General features: G+C 47.8%; 1 protein-coding gene across 1 annotated transcript in view; it reads left to right on the plus strand.

The window, feature by feature from the left end:
* Positions 1-25,005, plus strand: part of SRP72 (signal recognition particle 72) — a 112,499-nt gene that overhangs the window by 37,864 nt on the left and 49,630 nt on the right. Inside the window, exons 4-11 of the mRNA XM_069767674.1 lie at positions 12,464-12,607; positions 12,713-12,824; positions 14,999-15,030; positions 19,189-19,313; positions 19,395-19,452; positions 19,568-19,699; positions 19,792-19,920; positions 23,243-23,315. Coding sequence (XP_069623775.1) covers positions 12,464-12,607; positions 12,713-12,824; positions 14,999-15,030; positions 19,189-19,313; positions 19,395-19,452; positions 19,568-19,699; positions 19,792-19,920; positions 23,243-23,315 — 805 coding nt within the window. The remainder of the gene's footprint in view (positions 1-12,463; positions 12,608-12,712; positions 12,825-14,998; positions 15,031-19,188; positions 19,314-19,394; positions 19,453-19,567; positions 19,700-19,791; positions 19,921-23,242; positions 23,316-25,005) is intronic.

Raw genomic sequence — 25,005 nt, forward strand, 5'->3', positions numbered from 1 at the left:
GAGAAACACAAGTCCAACACTGGAACATTGACAGGAAGCATGAATCAAAGCATCAGGTGGAGTTAAGTAGAGAAGCAGCTAACGACCTCACCAGATCACCTGAGGGAGGAAACTCAGAAGCTGCAGTACCACTTTCCTCCACAAACGGAAGCTCCCAGAGAGAATCAGCCGAAGTACCACTTGTGACCACAGGAATGAACTCTGCCACAGAATTCACAACAGGCCAGTCCATAGCTTCAATGCCTTCATTTTGCGGGAACTGCTGACACACTCCAGCCACATGAGGTCTGGCATTGTCCTGCATAAGGAGGAGCCCAGGGCCAACCGCACCAGCATATCGTCTCGCAAGGGGTCTGAGGATCTCATCTCGGTACCTAATGGCAGTCAGGCTACCTCTGGTGAGCACATGGAGGGCTGTGCAGCCCTCCAAAGAAATGCCACCCCACACCATTACTGACCCACTGCCAAACCAGTCATGTTGAAGGATGTTGCAGGCAGCCGATTGCTCTCCACGACGTCTCCAGACTCTGTCACGTCTGTCACATGTGCTCAGTGTGAACCTCCTTTCATCCGTGAAGAGTACAGGGCGCCAGTGGCGAATTTGCCATTCCTGGTGTTCTGTGGCAAATGCCCAGCGTCCTGCACAGTGTTGCTTCAGGCACTCAGACAATCCTCATGGAGTTTGTAACCGTTTGTGCAGACATATGCACATTTGTGGCCTGCTGGAGGTCATTTTGCAGGGCTCTGGCAGTGCTTTTCCTGTTCTTACTTTCACAAAGGCTACGGTATTGGTCCTGCTGCTGGGTTGTTGCCCTCCTACGGCCCCCTCCACGTCTCCTGGTGTACTGTCTCCTGGTAGTGCCTCCAGCCTCTTGACCCTACGCTGACGCACAGCAAAAATTTTTGCCACAGCTCGCATTGATGTGCCATCCTGGATGAGCTGCACTTCCTGAGCCACTTGTGTGGATTGTAGAGTCCATCTCATGCTACCACGAGTGTGAAAGCACAACCAACATTCAAGTGACCAAAACATCAGCCAGAAAGCATTGGTACTGAGATGTAGTCTGTGGTCCCCACCTGCAGAACCGCTCATTTATTGAGGGTGTCTTGATAATTGCCAATTTCCATCTGTTGTCTATTCCATTTGCACAACAGCATGTGAAATTGATTGTCAAACAATGTTGCTTCCTAAGTGGACAGTTTGATTTCACAGAAGTTTGATTTACTTGGAGTTATATTCTGTTGTTTGTGTTCTTTTTATTTTTTGGAGCAGTGTGTGTATACATACATACATACATACATACATACATACATACATACATACAATATATTTCTTTCTCGCCTCATTGGGGGACACAGGTAACCATGGTTGTATGCTGCCGACACTATGCAAATAAAGAAGTAACTCCTCCCCCGCAGTATACACCCTCCAACAGGCACCAGGCAACTCAGTTTTTGCTTAGTGTCTGTAGGATCTAACACCAGATCCGCATTTCTTTTTACAGGGATTTGTTGTGTGTTATTAACCATTTCTCCTTTCTTTTTCAGATATTTTCTTCAGGGTAACAGGGTGCAGTTTTCTCACCCTGTTTTCCCCACTGAGCGACCGAGAGAGCAGTGTGGTATCGCCTACATCGCACCCTCTCGGACCCGCTGGGCAGGACTTTGTCCCCTGTCCCCCATTCGGGTGTTCAGGGTGACCTTTCCTCGGTGGCCAGTCCTGCCCGTTTCCCCTCCTCATCCCTCTCCTCGGAGTGGGCTGAGAGGAAGACGGTGGTCCCTTCCAGTGACCCTCTCCCCCTGTTTAGGGGTTGACGCCGTCTTCTGCGCCGGAGTTCGTAGCGCGGGAAGGAGGACTTCATTCCAGGACCCTCTACTCTGACAAGGGATCCTGATGTGTTCCTCAACCTCAGGTAGGGAATCTTCAAGCAGCTTGTACTGGGCAGCTCAGGATGATACCCCTCCCCCTCCCGCCCTGCAAGCGATCTCTTACCAGGGCCTCTGCTTAATAGGGGAGTGGGCTGTAATCTCCTTGTTCTTGCGTCGCGCCTATCGCCGCACGGCAGGCATTCTTCATTTTCCCCCCTTCCAATTGAAACCTGCGGGCGCCCGCCATTTTTTTTTCTGGCTACAGGCGGCCTTTCGGCGCCCGGCTGACCACGCCCCCTTGCGGCGCCCTGCATCACCGCGGCCAGGAGTCCAGCACTCTCGGGGGTGTTCTTCTGCTCCCCCCTTCGGCGCTTGTACACGCCCACAGCGTCACGTTGTTCCCGCGCTCTTCAGCCGACTTCCTCTTCCTACCAGCTTCTCCTCACACCGCGTGGGACACGAGGATCTCGGGGGGACACAGGCACAGACTCCTGCGGCTACCGCTGTCGCTGTCCTGTCAGCAGGCTCAGCGCTACTGCTCTCGCGGGCTCTACTCTTCCCGGCAGTACTTCTTCACCTAGACAAGGTAATAGCTCTACCTATGTCCGACCCCACTCCGGGCTTTGCCACTACAGACATCCACTACGCCTGCGCTCACTGTAAGAAAAAGTGGGCCTCAGGTCAGCCTTCTCCTTTCTGCCCGTCCTGCGTTCCTCCTATCATGTCAGCCCCTCAGGAAGCTCCTAGGTCTCGGGATGAGTGCACCCCCCTCCCCCGGAGTGGGCTGTTGCAATGTCTCAATCAGTGTCTGACCGGACTAAGGTGTCTCAGTCCCTGGTCCAGGCACTTGAACGTATCCCGCTTCTCTCTAATGCCACCAGTGCCACGAACACCTCACACGGTGATTCGCTCGCACCTGTCCAAGACCCTCACAGAGGCAGACTGGACAAAAGAGACAGAAAAAGGACCTTATCTAGATCCTCTTCCAGTTCCCTGGACCACACCGGGATACCCCTATCTGCCCGTTCACCCTCCTCGCAGGCGGACGTCTGGTCTGACCTAACCTCTCAGTCGGAATCTGACTCGGATGCAGATCAGACTTCTGGAACACAGGATATGGTCGATAGCCTTATTTCAGTTATTATTCAGACGCTTGAACTTAAAGGGAGGGTGCCGTGATTTTAGTTTTTGTATTAATAATTATTGATTATATAATCAATTATTTTTAATACAAAAGTAAATGTACCGTATATACTCGAGTATAAGCCGACCCGAGTATAAGCCGACCCCCCTAATTTTGCCACAAAAAACTGGGAAAACTTATTGACTCGAGTATAAGCCTAGGGTGGAAATGCAGCATTTACCGGTGAATTTCAAAAATAAAAATAGATCATTATTTCCCCATAGCTGTGCCATACAGTGCTCTGCACCGTTCATATTTCCCCATAGCTGTGCCATATACGGTGCTCTGCACCGTTCATTGTGCCCCATAGATGTGCCATATACGGTGCTCTGCACCGTTCACTGTGCCCCATAGATGTGCCATATACGGTGCTCTGCACCGTTCACTGTGCCCCATAGATGTGCCATATACGGTGCTCTGCACCGTTCATTGTGCCCTATAGATGTGCCATATACGGTGCTCCGCACCGTTCACTGTGCCCCATAGCTGTGCCATATACGGTGCTCTGCACCGTTCATTGTGCCCCATAGATGTGCCATATACGGTGCTCTGCACCGTTCACTGTGCCCCATAGATGTGCCATATATGGTGCTCTGCACCGTTCACTGTGCCCCATAGATGTGCCATATACGGTGCCCTGCACCGTTCACTGTGCCCCATAGATGTGCCATATACGGTGCTCTGCACCGTTCACTGTGCCCCATAGATGTGCCATATACGGTGCTCTGCACCGTTCACTGTGCCCCATAGATGTGCCATATACGGTGCTCTGCACCGTTCACTGTGCCCCATAGATGTGCCATATACGGTGCCCTGCACCGTTCACTGTGCCCCATAGATGTGCCATATACGGTGCTCTGCACCGTTCACTGTGCCCCATAGATGTGCCATATACGGTGCTCTGCACCGTTCACTGTGCCCCATAGATGTGCCATATACGGTGCTCTGCACCGTTCACTGTGCCCCATAGATGCTCCACATAAATCTCTGCCGCCGCCGCTGCTGCAATAAAAAAAAAAAACACATACTCACCTCCCTTGATTGCAGCTCCCGGCGTCTCGTTCCGGCGCCTCCATCTTCCCGGCGTCTCTGCTCTGACTGATCAGGCAGAGGGCGCCGCACACACTATATGCGTCATCGCGCCCTCTGCCTGAACAGTCAGAGCGCAGACGCCGGGAAGATGGAGGCGCCGGCCGGGAAGATGGAGCGACGCTCGGCGGCTGGAACGAGGACAGGTGAATATGCTATACTTACCTAGTCCTGGCGATCCTCGCGCTGTCCCTCTGCCTGGTCTTCGGTGCCGCAGCTTCTTTCTCTATCAGCGGTCACCGGCACCGCTGATTAGAGGAATGAATAGGCGGCTCCACCTCCCATAGGGGAGGTCATTTCTGTAATGAGCGGTCCCACGTGACTGCTGAAGAGGGGAAGAAGCTGCAGCACAGAAGACCGTGGGACGGCAGGGACAGCGCGAGGATCGCTGGGACTAGGTAAGTATGCCTCAGCGCCCTCACCCCCTCACCCGCCGACCCTGCCACCCACCTTGACTCGAGTATAAGCCGAGAGGGGCACTTTCAGCCCAAAATTTTGGGCTGAAAATCTCGGCTTATACTCGAGTATATACGGTAATACTTTCATACTTTTTTATTTATTCCTTTTTACTTTTACCACTGGAGGCCGCCATTTTCATTAGTGTGGGTGTAAGTGTCTGGGCACGACACTTGCACACCTCACTTACGGCAGCCATGGACATAGGAGCCAACGGTCGGACCCGACCGCATCTTTCATTGAGGCTGCTTCTCCTGCCTCTCAGCTGTGACTTGGGCATGCCCACTGAGCTGCTACGTCACAGCTGTGAGAGGAGATCGCGGCCATTTTGTTTTTTATTTTCCTCTGTCATCGCACACAGCTCAGTGTGTGCGATCATGGCAGGAGCTGCCAGGGAGAAGCTGCTGCTGGGAAGAGAGGGTCGGGGTGAGTATCTGCAGCCAGGAGCGGTGATTGCAGCCTGTACTTAGTATTACAGCACAGGCTGCAATCACTGCTCACTGCCGACCTGTTCTGAGCAGGGAGATCGTCACACTGCTCTGCCCTGACCATGATTCAGCACTTCCTGGGAGAGGACTGAAGGTAAGTACAGAGTTTTTATTTTCTTATGCATCTACCACTGCTACCAGCCCCTATATACCACTGCTACCTGCCCCTATATACCATCTACCACTGCTACCTGCCCCTATATACCATCTACCACTGCTACCTGCCCCTATATACCACCTACCACTGCTACCAGCCCCTATATACCACCTACCACTGCTACCAGCCCCTATATACCACTGCTACCTGCCCCTATATACCATCTACCACTGCTACCAGCCCCTATATACCACTGCTACCTGCCCCTATATACCATCTACTACTGCTACCAGCCCCTATATACCACTGCAACCTACCCCTATATACCATCTACCACTGCTACCAGCCCCTATATACCACTGCTACCTGCCCCTATATACCATCTACCACTGCTACCAGCCCCTATATACCATCTACCACTGCTACCAGCCCCTATATACCACCTACCACTGCTACCAGCCCCTATATACCACTGCTACCTGCCCCCCTATATACCACTGCTACCAGCCCCTATATACCACCTACCACTGCTACCTGCCCCTATATACCATCTACCACTGTCTCTATATACCACCTACCACTGCTACCAGCCCCTATATACCCCCTAGCACTGCTACCTGCCCCTATATACCACTGCTACCAGCCCCTATATACCACCTACCACTGCTACCAGCCTCTATATACCACCTACCACTGCTACCAGCCTCTATATACCACCTACCACCGCTACCTGCCTCTGTATACCACCGCTACCTGCCTCTGTATACCACCGCTACCTGCCTCTGTATACCACCGCTACCTGCCTCTGTATACCACCGCTACCTGCCTCTGTATACCACTGCTGCCTGCCTCTATATACCATCTACCACTGCTGCCTGCCTCTATATACCATCTACCACTGCTACCTCTGTCCTGTGTAGCTAATCTAGTCCTGTGTAGCTAATCCTGTCCTGTGTACAGTATCACACAAAATAGGATTAGATACACGACTCAGCACAGTATCACACAGGACAGGATTAGATACACGGCTCAGCAGTCAGTATCTAATCCTCTCCTATGCACTCCTCTCCCCCCTGCGTGTCTTTCCCCATTGTGGTTTATTATTTTTGTTGTGGGAGATGAGGGAGTCGATGATTATGCGTGCGGTATGGTTTAAAAAAGATTAATAAAGGACTTTATTCTGTCCGAGTCTTTATTTACAATACATGAGATCTATGTGGCGGCATTATGGGTGATCTATATGGTGGTATTATGTGAGAAGCATATGGTGGTATGTGAGAACACTGGCGGCATTATGTGTGATCTATGTGGTGGTATGTGTGATCTATATGGAGGTATTATGTGAGGACTATATAACAGTATTATGTGTGATCTATATGGCGGTATTATCTTCAGAAAGGGGGCCCATTCTATGGTGGTTCTGGCTGATCACCTGCACACGGGTCTGGGGTCATAGAGTGGGCAACAGGACCTACGTTAGGTGCAGTCAGGGGAGGGCTGGTGAGGAAGCTGAAGAGAGGGGTCTCATTTTTATCATTCCTATATGGCTACATTTCCCCCCTGCTTCCCAATGTAACCCTGTACTGCGCCTGTCGCCTCGCTTTCACACATCGCCAGGACAGGATCTGAGGAGGGGAATGGGGTCTTTGCATGCAATGTCTGGATCAGAACAGGCCATCAATCAGCAGAAATGTTTCCTGGATTTTTGTGGAGCAGACTGTCCATCCATGTGTATAAAAGACAGCGCTCTATGTACAATCCCTGGCTGCTCCGCGCACCAAACAGGGTGCCCCTATAGACCAGCACACTGCTCTCCTGAAATACTCTGTGCTGCTGCCACCCTGCTCCCTCCACCACATATCTCCCAGAATCCTTGCTGTCTGCCATCCTCGGTGACTGTCTACTTGTCAGTATAAGGCTGCTTTCACACTAGCGTCGGTACGGGCCCGTCGCAGTGCATCGGGCCGATGTACCGACGCATGCTGTGAAAGAAATGTCCGACGTGGGCAGCGGAAGCAGTCTTATGACGCTTCCGCTGCCCCATTGTAAGGTCTGGGGAGGATGGGGCGGAGTTTCAGCCGTGCATGCGTGGTCGAAAATGGCAGACTCGACGCCCAAACAAACGTTACATGTAACTTTTTTTGTGGCGGCGGTCCACCAAAACATGACGCAACCATCGCACGACAGTTGCGACGTGTGGCAATACGTCGGTAATGTTAGTATATGGGGAAAAACGCATCCTGCAGACAACTTTGCAGGATGTGTTTTTTCTCCTGAACGATGCATTGCAATGTACAGCCAACAACGCTAGTGTGAAAGTAGCCTAAGGCTGCCGTCCACTATCAGTATTTGGTCAGTATTTTACCTCAGTATTTGTAGCTAAAACCAGGAGTGGGTGATAAATACAGAAGTGATGACATGTTTCTATTATACTTTTCCTCTATTTGTTTCACTCCTGGTTTTGGCTTACAAATACTGAGGTAAAATACTGACCAAATACTGATAGTGTGACGGCAGCCATACTCTGCAGTCACCAACAAAATGGCTGCTCACTGGGTTCCTGAATATCATCCTCTCTAATCCCTTAGCAAACACCCAGAAGGGGAGAGGAGACATCACACAGGTCAGCAGACTCCGCCCATAATTACTGCAGTGCAGTAATGTGAGCTAGTTGTACACTAGGTTTTTCTGAAATTTCAGCAGCTGCTCCCCCTAGTGTTTAAAAGTGGAAATTTCAAAATTTTTCAAATTATTTTTCATATTTTACTAAATTATAAACAAATGATAATATTTTTTAAGAAAATGTAATCATTAATTCTTGACATTTTTACAATTTCTGAAAAAAAAATTTTTTTGATGGCACCTTCCCTTTAAGGAGGATGAGGTAAGCTCTCAGGACGTCTCTGTTGCGTTTAAACGGATTAAACGTCCCTCTAGGGTTTTTCCTAATCACAGGGAGTTCGACAACACTACCTCTACACACTGGGAAAACCCTGGTAAGCGTTTCCCTGGCAGGAAACGGCTAGACGTGTTATACCCTTTTCACTCTGACCTTGTCAGCAAATGGTCCGAGTCTCTTAAGGACGACCCGCCTGTGTCCAGGCTATCCTCTCAGACTGTTCTGTCTATTTCAGACGCGGCTTTCCTTAAGGACCCCACGGACAGACAAATCGAGGCATTGGCCAAATCGGCATTTGAGGCTTCAGGAGCCTCCCTCTGCCCTAGTTTCGCCTCATCCTGGGTAGCCAAGGCTGTGTCAGCCTAGGCCAAAACCCTGCGCAGAGGCATTTTGGCCTCTGCTCCTGCTGAGGAACTGTCTGATTTAGCGGATCAGATTTCTCTTGCGGGTAAATATCCCATGGATGCCTCCCTTGATGCGGCAGCCTGCTCGACTAGGGCTAACAGCAACTTTGTGGCCATTCGCCGGGTTCTTTGGCTAAAAGCGTGGAACGCAGATCCTGCTTCTAAAAAATCCCTCACTGGTCTGTCCTTCCAGGGTTCTAGACTTTTCGGCACGCAGCTGGATCAAATGATCTCTGACGCTACGGGTGGTGAGTACCTCTTTACCCTAGTCCAAGCCTAAACGTTCCTTCGACAGGAGGGGCCCCCAGTCCTTTCGTCCCTTTCGGTCCTTCGCCTCCACAGGAAACCCCAACCAGGACCGTTCTTCCTCACAAGGGAACCTAAGGAAGCCTTCTTTCGGGCCTCCCCCGCGCTGGAGAGCTAAGAGCCACCCCTCAAAACCATCTGGATCTTGGGGCCACAGGTTTTCTAATAAATGACGGGTCGCCCCCACCTGGAAATCCCCTCCAGGGTGGGAGGCCGACTTCTTCTGTTCTCAGAGGTTAGGCTATCGGTAGTCGACGACGCCTGGGTCAGGGAGATTGTCACGTCAGGCTACAAGATAGAATCTTCTTCGCCCCCAGGAAGACGTTTCCTGATCTCTCGTCCTCCCAAAAGGCCTTCTCATCTCCCAGGGCTTCTCCAGGCCGTCGATTCACTCCTCGCCTCAGGAGTCGTAGTTCCGGTGCTTTATCGCAAGCGGTTTTCGGGTTTTTACTCAAACCTGTTCATGGTTCCAAAGAAGGATGGCTCTCTCCATCCAATTCTGGATCTCAAGCAGTTGAACCGCCATCTCCGGATTCGGCGCTTCAGGATGGAATCTCTACGTTCTGTGGTCGCGTCCATGGAACCGGGAGAGTTTCTGTGTTCCGTGGACATCCGGGATGCGTACCTTCACGTTCCTATTTGTGTACGGCATCAGAGATTCCTCCGGTTCGCTATCCAAGAACATCATTACCAGTTCACGGCTATCCCTTTCGGTCTGGCGTCTGCGCCCAGGGTCTTTACGAAGGTCATGGCAGCTGTAATGACCATTCTGCGCTCAAAGGGGATTCTGGTAATCCCATATCTCGACGACCTCTTGATCAAGGGTCCATCCCGTCGGGATTGCAGCCAGAGCCTCCAGCTTACTCTGGACACGCGTCTTCGCCTTGGCTGGATAATCAATTACCAGAAGTCTTTCTTGATTCCAACCCAGCGTCTGGAGTTCCTGGGCATGGAATTCGACACCTCTCAGGCTCAGGTCTTTCTCCCCAAGGAGAAGTTCCTTTCTCTTCGTCGGGGTGTCAGAGCACTAAAGGGCCCGAACCCTCTGTCCCTCCGCCTCGCCATGAGGGTTCTGGGGAAAATGGTTGCTTCTATCGAAGCGGTCCCCTATGCCCAGTTCCACTCTCGTCCCCTCCAGCTGGCCCTTCTGTCTGGGACAGGAACCCACTTTCCCTGGATCGCCCGTTTCGCCTCTCTCCCAGGGTGAAACAGTCTCTCTTGGTGGACGCTGTCCACCTCCATTCTGCGTGAGAGGTCATTTCTCCCTCCCCACTGGCAGGTTATCACCACCGACGCCAGCCTCCAAGGTTGGGGAGCGGCTTTTCTCCATTTCACGGCCCAGGGCCGCTGGACTGCTCAGGAGGCGTGCCTCCCTATCAACCTCTTGGAAATCAGAGCCATCTTCCTAGCCCTCATCCGCTGGGAGTCTCTCCTTTCAGGAAAACCGGTCCACATTCAGTCGGACAACGCCACAGCCGTGGCTTACATAAACCATCAGTGAGGGACTCACAGCAGACAAGTCATGACGGAAGTGGCAAAAATTCTGCGTTGGGCGGAGGGTCACGTTCCCTCTCTATCTGCCGTCCACATCCCAGGGGTGGACAATTGGGAAGCCGACTTTCTAAGTCGCCAGGGCATTATGGCGGGCGTGTGCTCTCTTCTTCCCTCAATCTTCAGCTAGATTTGCCAGCGGTGGGGCATCCCAAACGTCGTCTTAATGACCTCCCGGGCAAACCACAAGGTTCCCCAGTACGTCTCCAGATCTCGGGATCTGATGGCCGTCGAATGCGACACTCTCGTGATCTCGTGGGCCCAGTTCCAGATGCCCTATCTGTTCCCACCCCTCCCCTTGATCCCAAGGGTCGTAAAAAAGATCAAGATAGAGGGGGTTCCCGTACTCTTGGTAGCTCCAGATTGGCCTCGCAGGGCCTGGTATGCGGAACTGTTGAACATGCTATCGGACATTCCGTGGAGGCTTCCGGATCGTCCGGATCTTCTTTCGCAGGGGCCCCTCTTCCACCCGAATTCTCGGCCTCTGAATTTAATGGTATGGCCGTTGAGGCTGCGGTCCTGAAGGACGCGGGTTTTTCTCATAGCGTCATCCAGACTATGATAAGAGTGAGAAAACCGGCTTCCTCGCGTATTTACCACAGATGTTGGAAGGCCTTTTTCCGGTGGTGTCAGGACAACAGTCTATTTCCTATGACCTTTTCCCTTCCATCCCTTCTCGGTTTCCTTCAAGCAGGTCTAGATTCGGGTCTTTCCTATAGCACCTTGAAGGGTCAGATTTCCGCTCTGTCTATCCTTTTTCAAAGAGACCTGGCCTTCCTTCCTCAGGTGAGGACCTTTATCCAGGGGGTTGCTCATATAGCTCCCCCTTATCGTCCTCCTGTTGAGCCTTGGGATCTCAACCTCGTCTTAGACGCCCTCCAGCGGGCGCCCTTTGAACCGATTCAGGACATTCCCTTCTCGCTTCTTTCCTGGAAGGTAGCCTTTTTGGTCGCCATCACCTCCATTAGAAGAGTGTCGGAGCTGGCGGCATCGGCATTATCCTGTCGTTCTCACTTTCTAGTCCTGCACCAGGAAAAGGTGGTTCTTCGTCCGATTCCTCCTTTTCTACCAAAGGTAGTTTTGGCTTTTCACATCAATTAGTACATCGTCCTCCCTTCCTTGTGCCCTTCCCCAGTTCATCCCTTGGAGAAATCTCTTCACAAGTTGGATGTGGTCAGGGCTATCCGGATTTATCTCTCCAGAACTGCCTCTTTTAGTCAGGCCGATCCTCTGTTCATCATCCCGGAAGGACGGCGAAAGGGGCTCCCCGCCTCCAAGTCCACAATTGTTCATTGGATCCGTTCGGCGGTTCTGGAGGCATACCGAGTCCAAGTCAAACTACCTCCTTCGGGGGTGAAGGCTCACTCTACCCGGGCTGTGTGAGCTTCCTGGGCAGTTCGTCACCAAGCTTCGGCCTCGCAGGTTTACAAGGCCGCAACGTGGTCATCCATTCACACCTTTGTAAAATTCTACAAGGTGCATACTCCGGCTTCTGCGGACGCGAGCCTGGGTAGGAGGATACTGCAGGCGGCGGTTTCTCACCGGCCGACCTAACTCCTCTTTTTTCTGCACAATATCCCACCCTAGGGACTGCTTTTGGATGTCCCATGGTTACCTGTGTCCCCCAATGAGGCGAGAAAGAAAGAGGGATTTTTGGTTCTTACCGTAAAATCGCTTTCTTGGAGCCTTCATTGGGGGACACAGCACCCTCCCTTGAAGTTGTACCGTGTTGGTCAACGTGCCGTTGTTGTGGGTTGGTACATAGGTTGAGTTTTATATTACCTGTTCCTACTACTGCTTTTGCACCAACTGAGTTGCCTGGTGCCTGTCGGAGGGTGTATACTGCCGGGGAGGAGTTAGTGACAGCAACATACACCCATGGTTACCTGTGTCCCCCCAATGAAGGCTCCAAGAAAGAGATTTTACGGTCCAGAAAGTGCTGATTTAGTCATGGCTACAAGAGCCTGTATGCCACATGGTATGGTATGGGAGCCCTGCTGGGCATGAGGTTATAAAATGTCACGCTCGCAGATACAAGTATTCAGTCACTAAGGATATAAGCACATGACACTGAGTACTGGACAAAACTTTTTTTTTTTTTTTTATATATATATATATAAGCTTTATAGGCTGGAACGATATGAAGAATGCTTATCTGTCTATCGAGATCTCATAAGAAATTCTCAAGATGATTATGATGAGGAAAGGCAAACAAATCTGTCTGCGGTGGTGGCTGCTATGAATCTGTGGTCGAAGACCAAGCCTGTAAGTGTCTGCCTTTACCAGCTTAATATTCCTTATTATTGTCATTACACGGTAAGCTAGCAGGTTACATCCAGCCATGGTCTTTCCTCGCTTTCTGTTTTCTAGGAAGACCTTGGCTTGCAGGAGTCCACGTATGAGCTGTGCTACAATGCTGCCTGTAGCCTAATTGGACAGGGGAGGTTTGGAGATGCAATGAAAAAGCTGCGAGAGGCTGAAAGTAAGTTCACTGCTCTTCTGACTTATTGGACCTATCGTAGTGTTGCTCCTCGTACTGTTTTAGTTGACCCTTATGACTTGATGGTTTTGATCATAATGAAATACATTATATTTTCTGTATGGTGTTCATAGGATTCGACCTGTAATTTTGCACCAATTAGAATAAAGGGATTTTCGAGCATTTCTTATTATGCCATAGAATTGCCCTGTATAAAAAAAAATATATAAATAAATAAGCTTTACTTGCCTACAACAGGACCAGAGCTGCCTCTATACTGCTACCCTTCTGCCTTTGTCTGTGACGGTGGTGTCATGACTACAGCACTTGTGACCGCTGCAGCCAGTCACTGGCTCCGCAATTGTCATAGTAGTCATGAAACCGCTGAACCCTGTGACTGACTGCAGTGATCATATGCTCTGTAGTAGTGAGGCCAAAGCTGCAGAATGCTTAGAAAACCCTGTGGACAATGGCAGGGAGGCAGCTCAAGACCTGGGTCGGTAAGTAAAAGCTTACTAGTTTTACAGTGTATGGTATTATATAAAAAAAAATAAGCCTTTCTACGCACATTCTTCAGTGAATATACTGCTAGGTAGTATTTTTTTACAATCAGGCTTCCGTTCCCATCACTCAACTGAAACTGCCCTAACTAAAGTCACCAATGACCTACTAACTGCCAGGAGCAAGCGACACTACTGTCCTCCTTCTCCTGGACTTGTCTTCTGCCTTTGACACTGTAGACCACTCCCTTTTGCTACAAATCCTCTCATCCCTTGGCATCACAGACTTGGCCCTTTCCTGGATCTCGTCATATCTGACAGACCGAACATTCAGTGTCTCCCTCCCCCACACCACCTCCTCACTTCGCCCCTTGTCAGTCGGTGTTCCTCAAGGCTCTGTTCTAGGACCCCTACTCTTCTCCATCTACACTTTCGGCCTGGGACAGCTCATAGAATCCCACGGTATGCAGTACCATCTCTACGCTGACGACACGCAGATCTACCTCTCCGGACCTGACCTCTCCTCCTTGCTTACCAAAATCCCGCACTGTCTGTCTGCCATTTCAGCCTTCTTTTCTGCTCGCTTTCTACAACTGAACATGAACAAAACAGAATTCATCATCTTTCCCCCATCTCACTCTACCCCTCCACCAGACCTATCCATCAATGTCAATGGCTGCTCACTATCCCCAGTCCCACTCGCCCGGTGCCTCGGGGTGATCCTCGACTCTGCCCTCTCTTTCAAGCCACATATCCAAGCCCTTGCCTCCTCCTGTCGTCTCAAACTCAAAAATATTTCCCGGATCCGTGCTTTCCTTGACCGCAACACTGCAAAAACCCTAGTGCATGCCCTTATCATCTCCCGCCTCGACTACTGCAACCTCCTACTCTCTGGACTCCCCTCTAGCACTCTGGCACCACTCCAATCCATCCTACACTCTGCTGCCCGACTAATCCACCTGTCCCCCCGCTATTCCCCAGCCTCTCCCCTGTGTCAAGCCCTTCACTGGCTTCCTATCGCCCAGAGACTCCAGTTCAAAACCCTCACACTGACATACAAAGCCATCCACAACCTGTCTCCTCCATACATCTGTGACATGGTCTCCCGGTACCTACCTACACGCGACCTCCGATCCTCCCAAGACCTCCTTCTCTACTCCCCTCTCATCTCTTCTTCCCATAACCGCATCCAAGACTTCTCCCGTGCTTCCCCCATACTCTGGAACTCTCTACCCCAACACATCAGACTTGCGCCTACCATAGAAACCTTCAAAAAGAACCTGAAGACTCATCTCTTCCGACAAGCCTACAGCCTGCAGTGATCCTCAACCTACTGAACAGCCGCACAGCCAGCTCTTCCCTCTCCTAGTGTATCCTCACCCACCCCCTGCAGACTGTGAGCCCTCGCGGGCAGGGTCCTCCCTCCTTATGTACTCGTGTGCCTTGTTATCTGCTCATGTTTAATGTATTTGTCTATATTTGCCCCGTATTCACATGTAAAGCGCCATGGAATAAATGGCGCTATAAAAATGGATAATAATAATGATAATACTGGATGATTCATATCTTGAAGCCAGAGAAGGAAAAAATAAGTTTCTGAATGAAGTTTTTTTTTTTTTTTTTTGCAATGTGACCACATAATTTATATATTCATTACCCTTTGTTTTTTGTCTTAAGATCTCTGCAGACAATCCATTTCCGAAGACACTGTGAGTATGTTCTCTTACTTTGGATACTGTTCCTTTTAATTTTAACCCCTTCACAACATTGCCAATTTCCATTTTTGCGTTGGTCTTCCCAGAGCGATTTTTTTTTTTTTTTTTTTTTTTACTTTTCTGTCCACATACACGTATGAAAGATTGTTTGTTGCAGAACGAGTTGTAATTTTTAATGACACCATTACTTTTACCACATAGTATACTGAAAAATGGAGGGGAAAAAATCCAAGTGGGGAGACATTGTGGGGAAAAAACGCAATTCTAACTTTTGGGGGGAATTGTTTTTACGGTGCACATTTTGTGGTAAAATTGACCTCATGACTTTGCCCATCAGCATGGTTACGGCGATACCAAAAATGTCCAATTCTTTATTTTATTTTAGTGGTGGGAAAAAAAAATCAGAAGCTCCAAGAAAAAATTGACAGGTTGTGTCTCCATTTTCCAAAACCCATAACTGATTAATTTTTTGGTTGATGGAGCTGTTATGGGTTGTTGTGTTTTTTTTTTTTTGTTTTTTTTTTTTTTTTGCGGGTTGAGATGACGTTTTTGCCTATATTATTTTGGGATAGCTGTGATGTGTGGATTGCTCATTGCACCTTTTTTTTGTGTGTTTTGTTGTACCTACACACATACCCTTCTCCTTAACCCCTTAATGACAAACGATACACTTTTTTTAAGGTATGTGCACACGCTGCAGATTTTGTTGCAGATTCGCAGCTGTTTTCCCTGAGTTTTGCAGTACCATGTAAACCTATGGAATACAAAATCCGCATTGCACATGCTGTGGAAAAAAACGCGCAGAAACGCAGCGTTGTTAATTCCGCAGCATGTCAATTCTTTGTGCGGATTCCGCAGTGGTTTACACCTGCTCCATAATGGGAATCTGCAGGTGTAAAACCGCAGGTGAAATCCGCATAAAATCCGTAAACAAAACTCTGTAAATCCACGGTAATTCCGCAGGAAATCCGCAGTGTGGATTACCTGCAGATTTACCAAAATCAGTCCGGGAAAATCTGCAGAGTACTCCACAGCGAGCGCACATACCCTGAACGGCGCTAAGAAATAAGGTTATAGTGTCCCCCAGCGTCAGATAATATCCGGAGTCTCGGTTACCGTGGGGCAGGGTGGATTTGATTTAAATCTAACTGATTTAAATCACGATTTAAATCACTAGTCAGTAAGGCTTGATTTAAATCAGTGATTTAAATCAAAGTTTCTACCTAACTGAATTTGACTCCGCAGAGGTCCCAGCCTCTTCTTCACGGCAAAAATGTTACAACATGAACAGAGTTGAGAAAAAGACCTTAATCCTATTGTTCTACAAACCTATGAATACCTATGAAGATGAGTCATCTTCATCACCGCACTTCTCATGATGTTGCCTCATTCGCGCCACCAGGCCTTGCATCTCTTTGTTGCATCGTTTGCATTTTGCACGCATGCCTGCCTTACCGATAGGCGAAGGAGCTTCATTAAAATATTCCCAAACTGGGTCTCTTTTACGGCCTGCTGCCATTATAAGGAAAGAATGTAATAAACCTCAGATCGTACACACAAACAGATCCAGACTTGTCTGTCTGTGGCTATGCTGCAGTATTGTGCTCAAAGTTTCACTTTCATTTTCTTGTCTGCTTGCCCTTCCTCCTCCTCACACTTAGATTCACATTCTTCTTGTGTTGTGCAGATCTATTCCACTCCAAACAATCAGAAACATATTGTCTAACTTCTTGGACTTGGCACTGAAGGGGTTGATTCTGTATTCATAGGTTTGTAGAACAATAGGATTAAGGTCTTTTTCTCAACTCTGTTCATGTTGTAACATTTTTGCCGTGAAGAAGAGGCTGGGACCTCTGCGGCGTCAAATTCAGTTTTGAGAACTGCGCAAGTAAAGCGAGCGTCTGTGATAATATAGGAGAGAAACTGCCCACTAATCCTACAGAAACCTCTGGAAGAGCATGGCATTGTGAATGTTACACATATACAGCCTTTATTCTGCTGAGTTAAACAACTCAGCTTTATCTCATGATGGAAGAACCTTTTGGATGGTAAAATATTTTCCTCAAAAAGCAGTTTATTGAAAAAAATCCGATTTAAATCAAAAAAATCCGATTTTTTTTTTTTTATTTTTTTTTATTTTTTTTTTTTTTTTTAAACATTGATTTTTATCCACCCTGCCGTGGGGTAGCTGAGACGCCAGAGTACATGATTCGGGTTGGTTTTTTTTTCACACCCCAGTGTTGCAATCACCGTTACTCACAGAATAACTGCGACCGCAGAAAAAGTCAGATTTCCCATTTATTTCTCTCTCCTCTGATATGATCTAGCACATCAGAGGAGAGAGAAATGGGGTCCCCCGAGCCCCCTCGGTACTCGTGGTGTCCCTTCGGCTGTGTCTCCAGGCCCTTGGCGTCTTCTGGGGAAAAAATGGCGGGCACATGCGCAAGATCTGCCAGCAAGCACCCGGCAACAATAGTTTTCTCCTACTGGTTCATTTTGATCACTGTGATAGAACCTATCACAGTGATCAAAATAACAAAATAGTAAATCAAACCCCCCTTTATCACTCCCGTAGTTAGGTAAGAATAATAAAATAAAAGTATTTTTTTCCATTATGGTTATATTTGGGGTTAGAGCTAGGGTTGGGGCTAGTGTTGGGATTAGGGTTAGGGTGTGTTGGGGTTAGGGCCGTGTTACGGTTGGAGTTAGAATTGGGGAGTTTCCACTGTTTAGGTACATCAGGGGTCTCCAAATGCGACATGGCGCCCGCCATTGATTCCAGCTACTTTTGGGTTCAAAAAGCAAAAGGTGCTCCCTCCCTTCTGAGCCCTGGTGTGTGCCCAAACAGTAGTTTTCCCCCACATATGGGGTATCTGCGTACTCAGGAGAAATTGCACAACAAATTTTGTGGTCCATTTTCTCCTGATACCCTTGTGAAAATAAAAAAAAAATTTGGTTCCAAAGTAAATTTTTTGTGAAAAAAGTAAAATATTCATTTTTTTCCTACCACATTGCTTTAATTCTCGTGAAGTACCAGAAGGGTTGTTAAACTTCTTGAATGTGGTTTTGAGTACCTTGAGGGGTGCAGTTCTTAGAATGGTGTCACTTTTGGGTATTTTCTGTCATATTGATCCCCCCCAAACTCGCTTCAAATGTGAGGTGGTCCCTAAAAGAATGGTTTTGTATATTTTGTTGGAAAAACGAGAAATCGCTGGTCAACTTTTAACCCTTATAACTTATAACTTTCTAACAAAAATGTTGGTTCCAAAATTGTGCTGATTGTAAAGTAGACATGTGGGAAATGTTATTTATGAAGTATTTTGTGCGATATGACTCTGATTTAAGAGAACAAAAAATTAAGTTTGTAAATTACAACATTTTCAACATTTTTGCCAAATTTCCGTGTTTTTCGTAAGTAAACGCAAGTTATATCGAAGACATTTTACCACTAAGATGAAGTACAATATGTCACGAGAAAACATTCTCCGAATCAGTGGGATCCATTGAAGAGTTCCTGAGTAATTACCACACAACGTGACAGTGGTTAGAATTGTAAAAATTTAATTTTTCTTTTCGGTTTTACCGATCAGGTTAATTATTTTTATATTTTGATTGGACTTGTCTGAACGTGGTGATACCACGTGTATTTATTTTATTTATTTATTCTTTTAAAGGGGGGATTTAAACTTTAATGGTTTTGTTTTTTACATTTTTCTTTTCCTTTTTAAAGTTTCCTGTTCACTGTTCTTGAATCTGCAGTCGTCTATTCGCTAGTGCTATATACAGCACTGCCACAGCATCACTGCATATAGTAGAAATCACGGTCTCCTTTGAGCCTCGGCCACAGGCAGGGTTGCAAACCAGCTCTGTAATGACAAGCACATGGGTCAATAGCCCGCTGCTGTCATAGCAACACGTTGGCGACCCACGATTACATCACGGGCACATGGAATGATGGGCCAACCTGCTGGTGCGTGTTAAATGCCGTCAGTTTTCTCCACCCACAATTGTTAGAGGCAGGTCCTGGCTGCAACACACAAGCTACCGACTTACTCCGTATGGCACATGTCGTGAAGGGGTTAATGAAACTCATGGACTACATGTTTTTTTTTTTTTTTTCTGAGATAAATGACTCCCGTTACATCTTCTCAGGATTTGACTGAAGAAGATATAGATGCTGAACTGACCATAATTCATGGTCAGATGGCCTATGTCATGCAACTCCAAGGCTCTATAGAAGATGCCCTTCAGCTTTACAACCAAATCGTCAAATTAAAGTAAGGATTGCAGAAGCAGCGAGTTTATCTCCTACATTCTACTCTAACCAGTGGTTCACTTCAGTGTCTCTTTCCTTACAGGCCCACGGACGTTGGTTTATTGGCTGTTGTGGCAAATAACATCATAACCGTTAACAAGGTTTGTATGCTGCTTTCTGCGCCACTTAAGAAAAACAAAGGAAATGGAATTTTCACTATGGCAAATAATGTTGAAATAGACAACCCCATTAACAATCCGTTATATTTTCTTAAAGGACCAAAACGTATTTGATTCAAAGAAGAAAGTGAAGCTTGCAAACGCTGAGGGAGTAGAACATAAGCTGGCAAAGAGACAACTGCAGGCCATAGAATTTAACAAGGCTTTGCTTTCTATGTACACAAATCAGGTATGCAGCGTAATACAACACAATTCATGACCTTTTCTTCATTTTCCTGAGTGGTTTTTTTCCGGTAACTGGAATGCTTCTACTTCTTTTAGGCAGAGCAGTGCCGAAAGCTGTCCACCAGTTTACAGGCCCAGAACCCCGAGGACCTTCTTCCAGTTCTTATTCAGGCTGCCCAGCTATGTCGTGAGAAACAGCCCGCGAAAGCTATAGACCTACTCCAGGTATACATCTGAGGCATGATCATATTAAGAATGTGTAAACTTTGACAGAGGTGGTCTACCGGAGAGCATGGCTTCTGAGGCTGTGTTCTCTGCCTTTGAGGACTTTTTAGGCTGTGTTCCATCGATAAGTCTGCGTGTTTTCTGCTGCATTTCTGCACCAACTTACTTATTTTTACTGCATTTATATATGAGTTTGAACCAGTTACATGTTTTTACTGCATTTCCACTGAAGAAATGCACGTGTGATTTTTATATGCAGATTTTCCTCATCTCATTTGTCTATGAAAAACAAATCAACAAATAAAACATATTAACACAAAAGAAATTTACAAATAATATGATGACAGGTCAACGTAAAGGGAAAAAAAAAACTAGCAGAATGGGCATGAGACTTGCATAAATGTCATCCACTTTGCTGGCTCTGATCACTTAGGCTTCTTTCACACTTGTGTTGGTGCAGGGCCGTCGCAATGCGTTGGCCCGACGTACCGATGCACGTTGTGAAACTTGTGCACAACATGGGCAGCGGATGCAGTTTTTCAACGCATCCGCTGCCCAGTCTATGTCCCGGGGAGGAGGGGGCAGAGTTCCATCCGCGACGTACAAAAAAAGTTACATTGTAATTTTTAGTGCAGGTACAATTCAGCTGTGAGAGACAGAAGATAAAAATAAAAACCAGAAAATCACATTGAATGATTTTTATTTAATTAATTTGCATTTTGTTGCATGAAATTTGTATTTGATAAAATAGAAAAACAGAACTCAATATTTGGAACAGAAACCTTTGTTTGCAATTAGAGGTCAGACATTTCCTGTAGTCCTTGACCAAGATTACACACACTGCAGCAGGGATTTTGGCCCACTCCTCCATATAGATCTTCTCCAGAACTTTCAGATTTCGGGGCTGTTGCTGGGCAACATTGAGGTTCATCTCCCTCCAAAGATTTTCTGTTGGGTTCAGGTCAGAAGACGGGCTAGGCCACTCCAGGACCTTGAAATGTTTCTTACAGAGTCACTCCTTAGTTGCCGAAGCTGTGTGTTTCGGGTCATTGTCATGCTGGAAGACTCAGCCACAATCCATCTTCAATTCTCTTACTGAGGGAAGGAGGTTGTTGGCCAAAATCTCACGATACGTGACTCCATCTATCCTCATTTCAGTACGGTGCAGTTTTCCTGTCCTCTTTGCAGAAAAGCATCCCCAAAGTATGATGTTTTCCTGTTTTCCCCAACATGCTTCACGGTTGTGATGGTGTTCTTAGGATTGTACTTATCCTTTTTCCTCCAAACACGGCGAGTGGAGTTGATACCAAAAAGTTCTATTTTGGTCTCATCTGATCACATGACCTTCTCCCAAGCCTTTTCTGAATCATCCAGATAGTCATTGGCGAACTTCAAATGCATCGGACGTGTGGTGGTGTGAGCAGGGGAACCTTGTGTGCCCTGCAGGATTTTAATCCATGACGGCGTAGTGTGTTACTAATAGTAATGTTTGAGACTGTTTTCTCTATTTTCTGGTCATTGACCATGTCCTCCCATGTGTTTCTGGGCTAATTCCTGACCTTTATCAGAATCATCTCTACCCCACATGGATCTTGCATAGAGCACCAGACCGAGGAAGATTGACAGTTATCTTATGTTTCTTCCATTGTCTAATAATTGTGCCAACAGTTGTTGCCTTCTCACCAAACTGCTTGCCTATTGTCCTGTAGCCCAGTCTTGTACAGGTCCGCAATTTAGTCCCTGTGTCCTTAGACAGCACTTTGGTCTAGGCCATGGTGGAGAGGTTGGAGTGTGATTGAGTGTATGCACAGGTGTCTTTTATATAGGTAATGAGATCAAACAGGTGAAATGAATACAGGTAATGAGTGCAGAGTAAGAGGCCTCTTAAAGAAAAACTAACAGGTCTATGAAAAGCCAGAATTGCTGGTTGGTAGGTGATAAAATACTTTTGTGCAATAAAATACAATTTAATTATTTAAAAATCATACAATGTGATTTTCTGGTTTTTTTTAGATTTTGTCTCACAGTTGAATTGTACCTATGACAAAAATGACAGACTTCTCCATTCTTTGTAGGTGGGAAAAATTGCAAAATTGGCAGTGTATCAAATACTTAGGCTAGTTTCACACTAGCGTTCAGCAGGGCTGCGGACCAAAGCCTTCTTCATCCATGAAGCCCCTATCACTGCTGCGCCCTTCCTTGAGCTCCGCCTACGTCTGCATGCGTCCTGCATACCCATCTTTAACATTGGGTACGCAGGCCATGCGGATGCCTCAGCATGCGTCATCTTGACGCTGTGCTGACCTGCATCAAATGCAACATGTTGCATTATCTTGCGGTTGGCGCAGCTTCCGCATGGCCTGCGTACCCAATGTTAAATATAGGGTACGCAGGACAAATGCAGACATAGGCGGAGCTCAATGAAGAGGCGCAGCAGTGGGCGAGGCTTCACGGAGGAAGAGGCCTTTCGTCCAAAGCCCTGCCGAACGCTAGTGTGAAGCTAACATTATTTTCACCACTGTACATAAGCGTTTAGGCTATGTGCATACAGGAAAGAAATATATCTTGGTACCGTGTTAGCCAGTAGATAGAAAAATATTTAGAATTGAGAGTCCTCAGTGGTTGATACCTTTTAATGGCTAACTGAAGAGATAGTAACAAATTGCAAGCTTTCCAGACTACTCAGGTCTCTTCATCAAATCCATGGTTATCCATGGTTTTTCCCTTTTTTTTTTTTTTCTTTTCTATGCCATGTTGTGCATAAATATGTGATTCTTCAGAATTTATATTAGTCTTTATCTGATGAAGAGACCTGTGTAGTCTGGAAAGCTTGCAATTTGTTACCATCTTTTCAGTTAGCCATTAAAAGGTATCAACCACTGAGGACTCTCAATTCTAAATATTTTTCTAGGCTATGTGCATATGTTTCCTGAGCAAAACTGGACATTTTCTGCAAGAAATCCGCATGCGTTTTTGACTCGTTTTTTCCAGAGCTTAAATAGCGGGAAAAATCCGCAAAATTAATGAACATGATGCGTTTTTTACCGCAAAAAAACGCATCATGTGCACAAAAATGCATTCTAAATGATTGGAAGCATAATGTGTGCATTTTTTATGCGTTTTTATAGCGAAAAAACCGCAACGTGTGCACACAGCCTTAAGTTTAAAAAATTAATGAAGTAACTTACAATTTGAGGATATAACTTTTAAGTATTTTTTCCAAAAATCCCTGTCCATTAACTTCTTGATCTGAACTATATGTTATTCTATTTGTCCCACTGAATCAATCCACTAAAATGATTTTATTTTCATATTTTCATAGGAATTTGCTGATCAGAATCCAGTCCATGCACCCCAAATCAAACTAACAATGGCACAATTGAAACTCTCACAAGGTATGTAACTAATACACGCACGCACGCACGCACACACACACACACACACCTCCCCCAAAATAATACATATGTATGTATGTATATATATGTGTATGTATATATATGTGTGTGTATATATATATATATATGTGTGTATGTATATATGCATCGGGTATTCTAGAGTATGCATGTCCACGTAGTATATTGCCCAGCACAGAGCCGCATAGTATAGAGACTTAAAGGGAACCTGTCACCCCGAAAATCGCGGGTGAGGTAAGCCCACCGGCATCAGGGGCTTATCTACAGCATTCTGTAATGCTGTAGATAAGCCCCCGATGTTACCTGAAAGAGGAGAAATAGACGTTAGATTATACTCACCCAGGGGCGGTCCCGCTGCTGGTCAGGTCGGATGGGCGTCTCTGGTCCGCTGCGGTGCCTCCCATCTTCATTACAAGACGTCCTCTTCTGATCTTCAGCCACGGCTCCGGCGCAGGCGTACTTTGCTCTGCCCTGTTGAGGGCAGACAAAGTACTGTAGTGCGCAGGCGCCGGGACTCTGACCTTTCCGGCGCCTGCGCACTGCAGTACTATCCTCTGCCCTCAAGAGGGCAGAGCAAAGTACGCCTGCGCCGGAGCCGTGGCTGAAGATCAGAAGAGAACGTCTTGTAATGAAGATGGGAGGCGCCGCAGCGGACCAGAGACGCCCATCCGACCTGACCAGCAGCGGGACCGCCCCTGGGTGAGTATAACCTAACGTCTTTTTATTCAGTCGCCATGACAGCACAACGAGAGAGGGGATCCGCCCTTCAGGGACAGGAAACCTACAGACATAAAAGGGCGGTACCTCTCTCCCACGTAAGTTGGTTTCCTGTCCCTGACAGCGGAACCTCTTCAGACAGGCCTGTGAAGAAGGTCGAAGGTATGACACGTCCCCACCCCTGGCAGGCCGATACTGGTAGCGGGGGCCCCCTACCTCGGCCTGATCACGGGACAGGAAGCACCACACGGCAGGGGGACTGTTGGTGTAGGTGGTAGCAGGAGGAAGCAGCCTCACACATATAGGCTGGCTTCTATGGTGTCCGCAGTAAAGGGGTACCTGTGGAGGATCTGGAGGAGGGAGTCTACGCTTGGTGCGGCTGCTGGGTCCTCGGAGTCCGTCTGTGCCTAACTGGGGTCGGTATCGGTCCGGTGAGGTGTCTGCTGCCGTCCTGGTCCGCGTGTCTGCTTGGCGCCGCTGCCGCGTCCGGAAGGGGCGTGTCCGGATGACGCGGCGAGCGGCGCGGCCGAATGACGTGGCCGGGCATGCGCAGTAGCGCTGGTTTCTTCCGGCCAATGGCGGCGCCCAGCTGGGGGCAATCCGGGCTTCGGGGATGGTCTGACGGAGGTTTTTCTGTCAGGCGGGGGCGGCGCAGCACGGAGCGGTGGCGGTCCCTCATCGATTAAGGCGGCATCTAGGATTCCCTGCTAACCCCCATCGGGGGCGGTACCCTGGGGGCCTTTTTTAAACGCTGCACACATGGTGGCTGGTGTTCCTGTTCCATTCCGTAATGGAGTCGCCAGAAGGAACACACAGCAGCCAGCGGCAGCAGCAGGAGCTTCAGCAGTTAGAGAAGCCTCGGAGGAGCTCCCAGCGTCGGTCTAGTGGCAGTAGCCGCGCTGGTGGAGCTAAGGAGGCTCAAACTTTAAGACCAAAGTCCTCAAGCCGTAAGGAA

This window comes from Ranitomeya imitator, chromosome 1 (genome assembly GCF_032444005.1).
Source record: "Ranitomeya imitator isolate aRanImi1 chromosome 1, aRanImi1.pri, whole genome shotgun sequence".
Classification (NCBI taxonomy): Eukaryota; Metazoa; Chordata; class Amphibia; order Anura; family Dendrobatidae; genus Ranitomeya; species Ranitomeya imitator.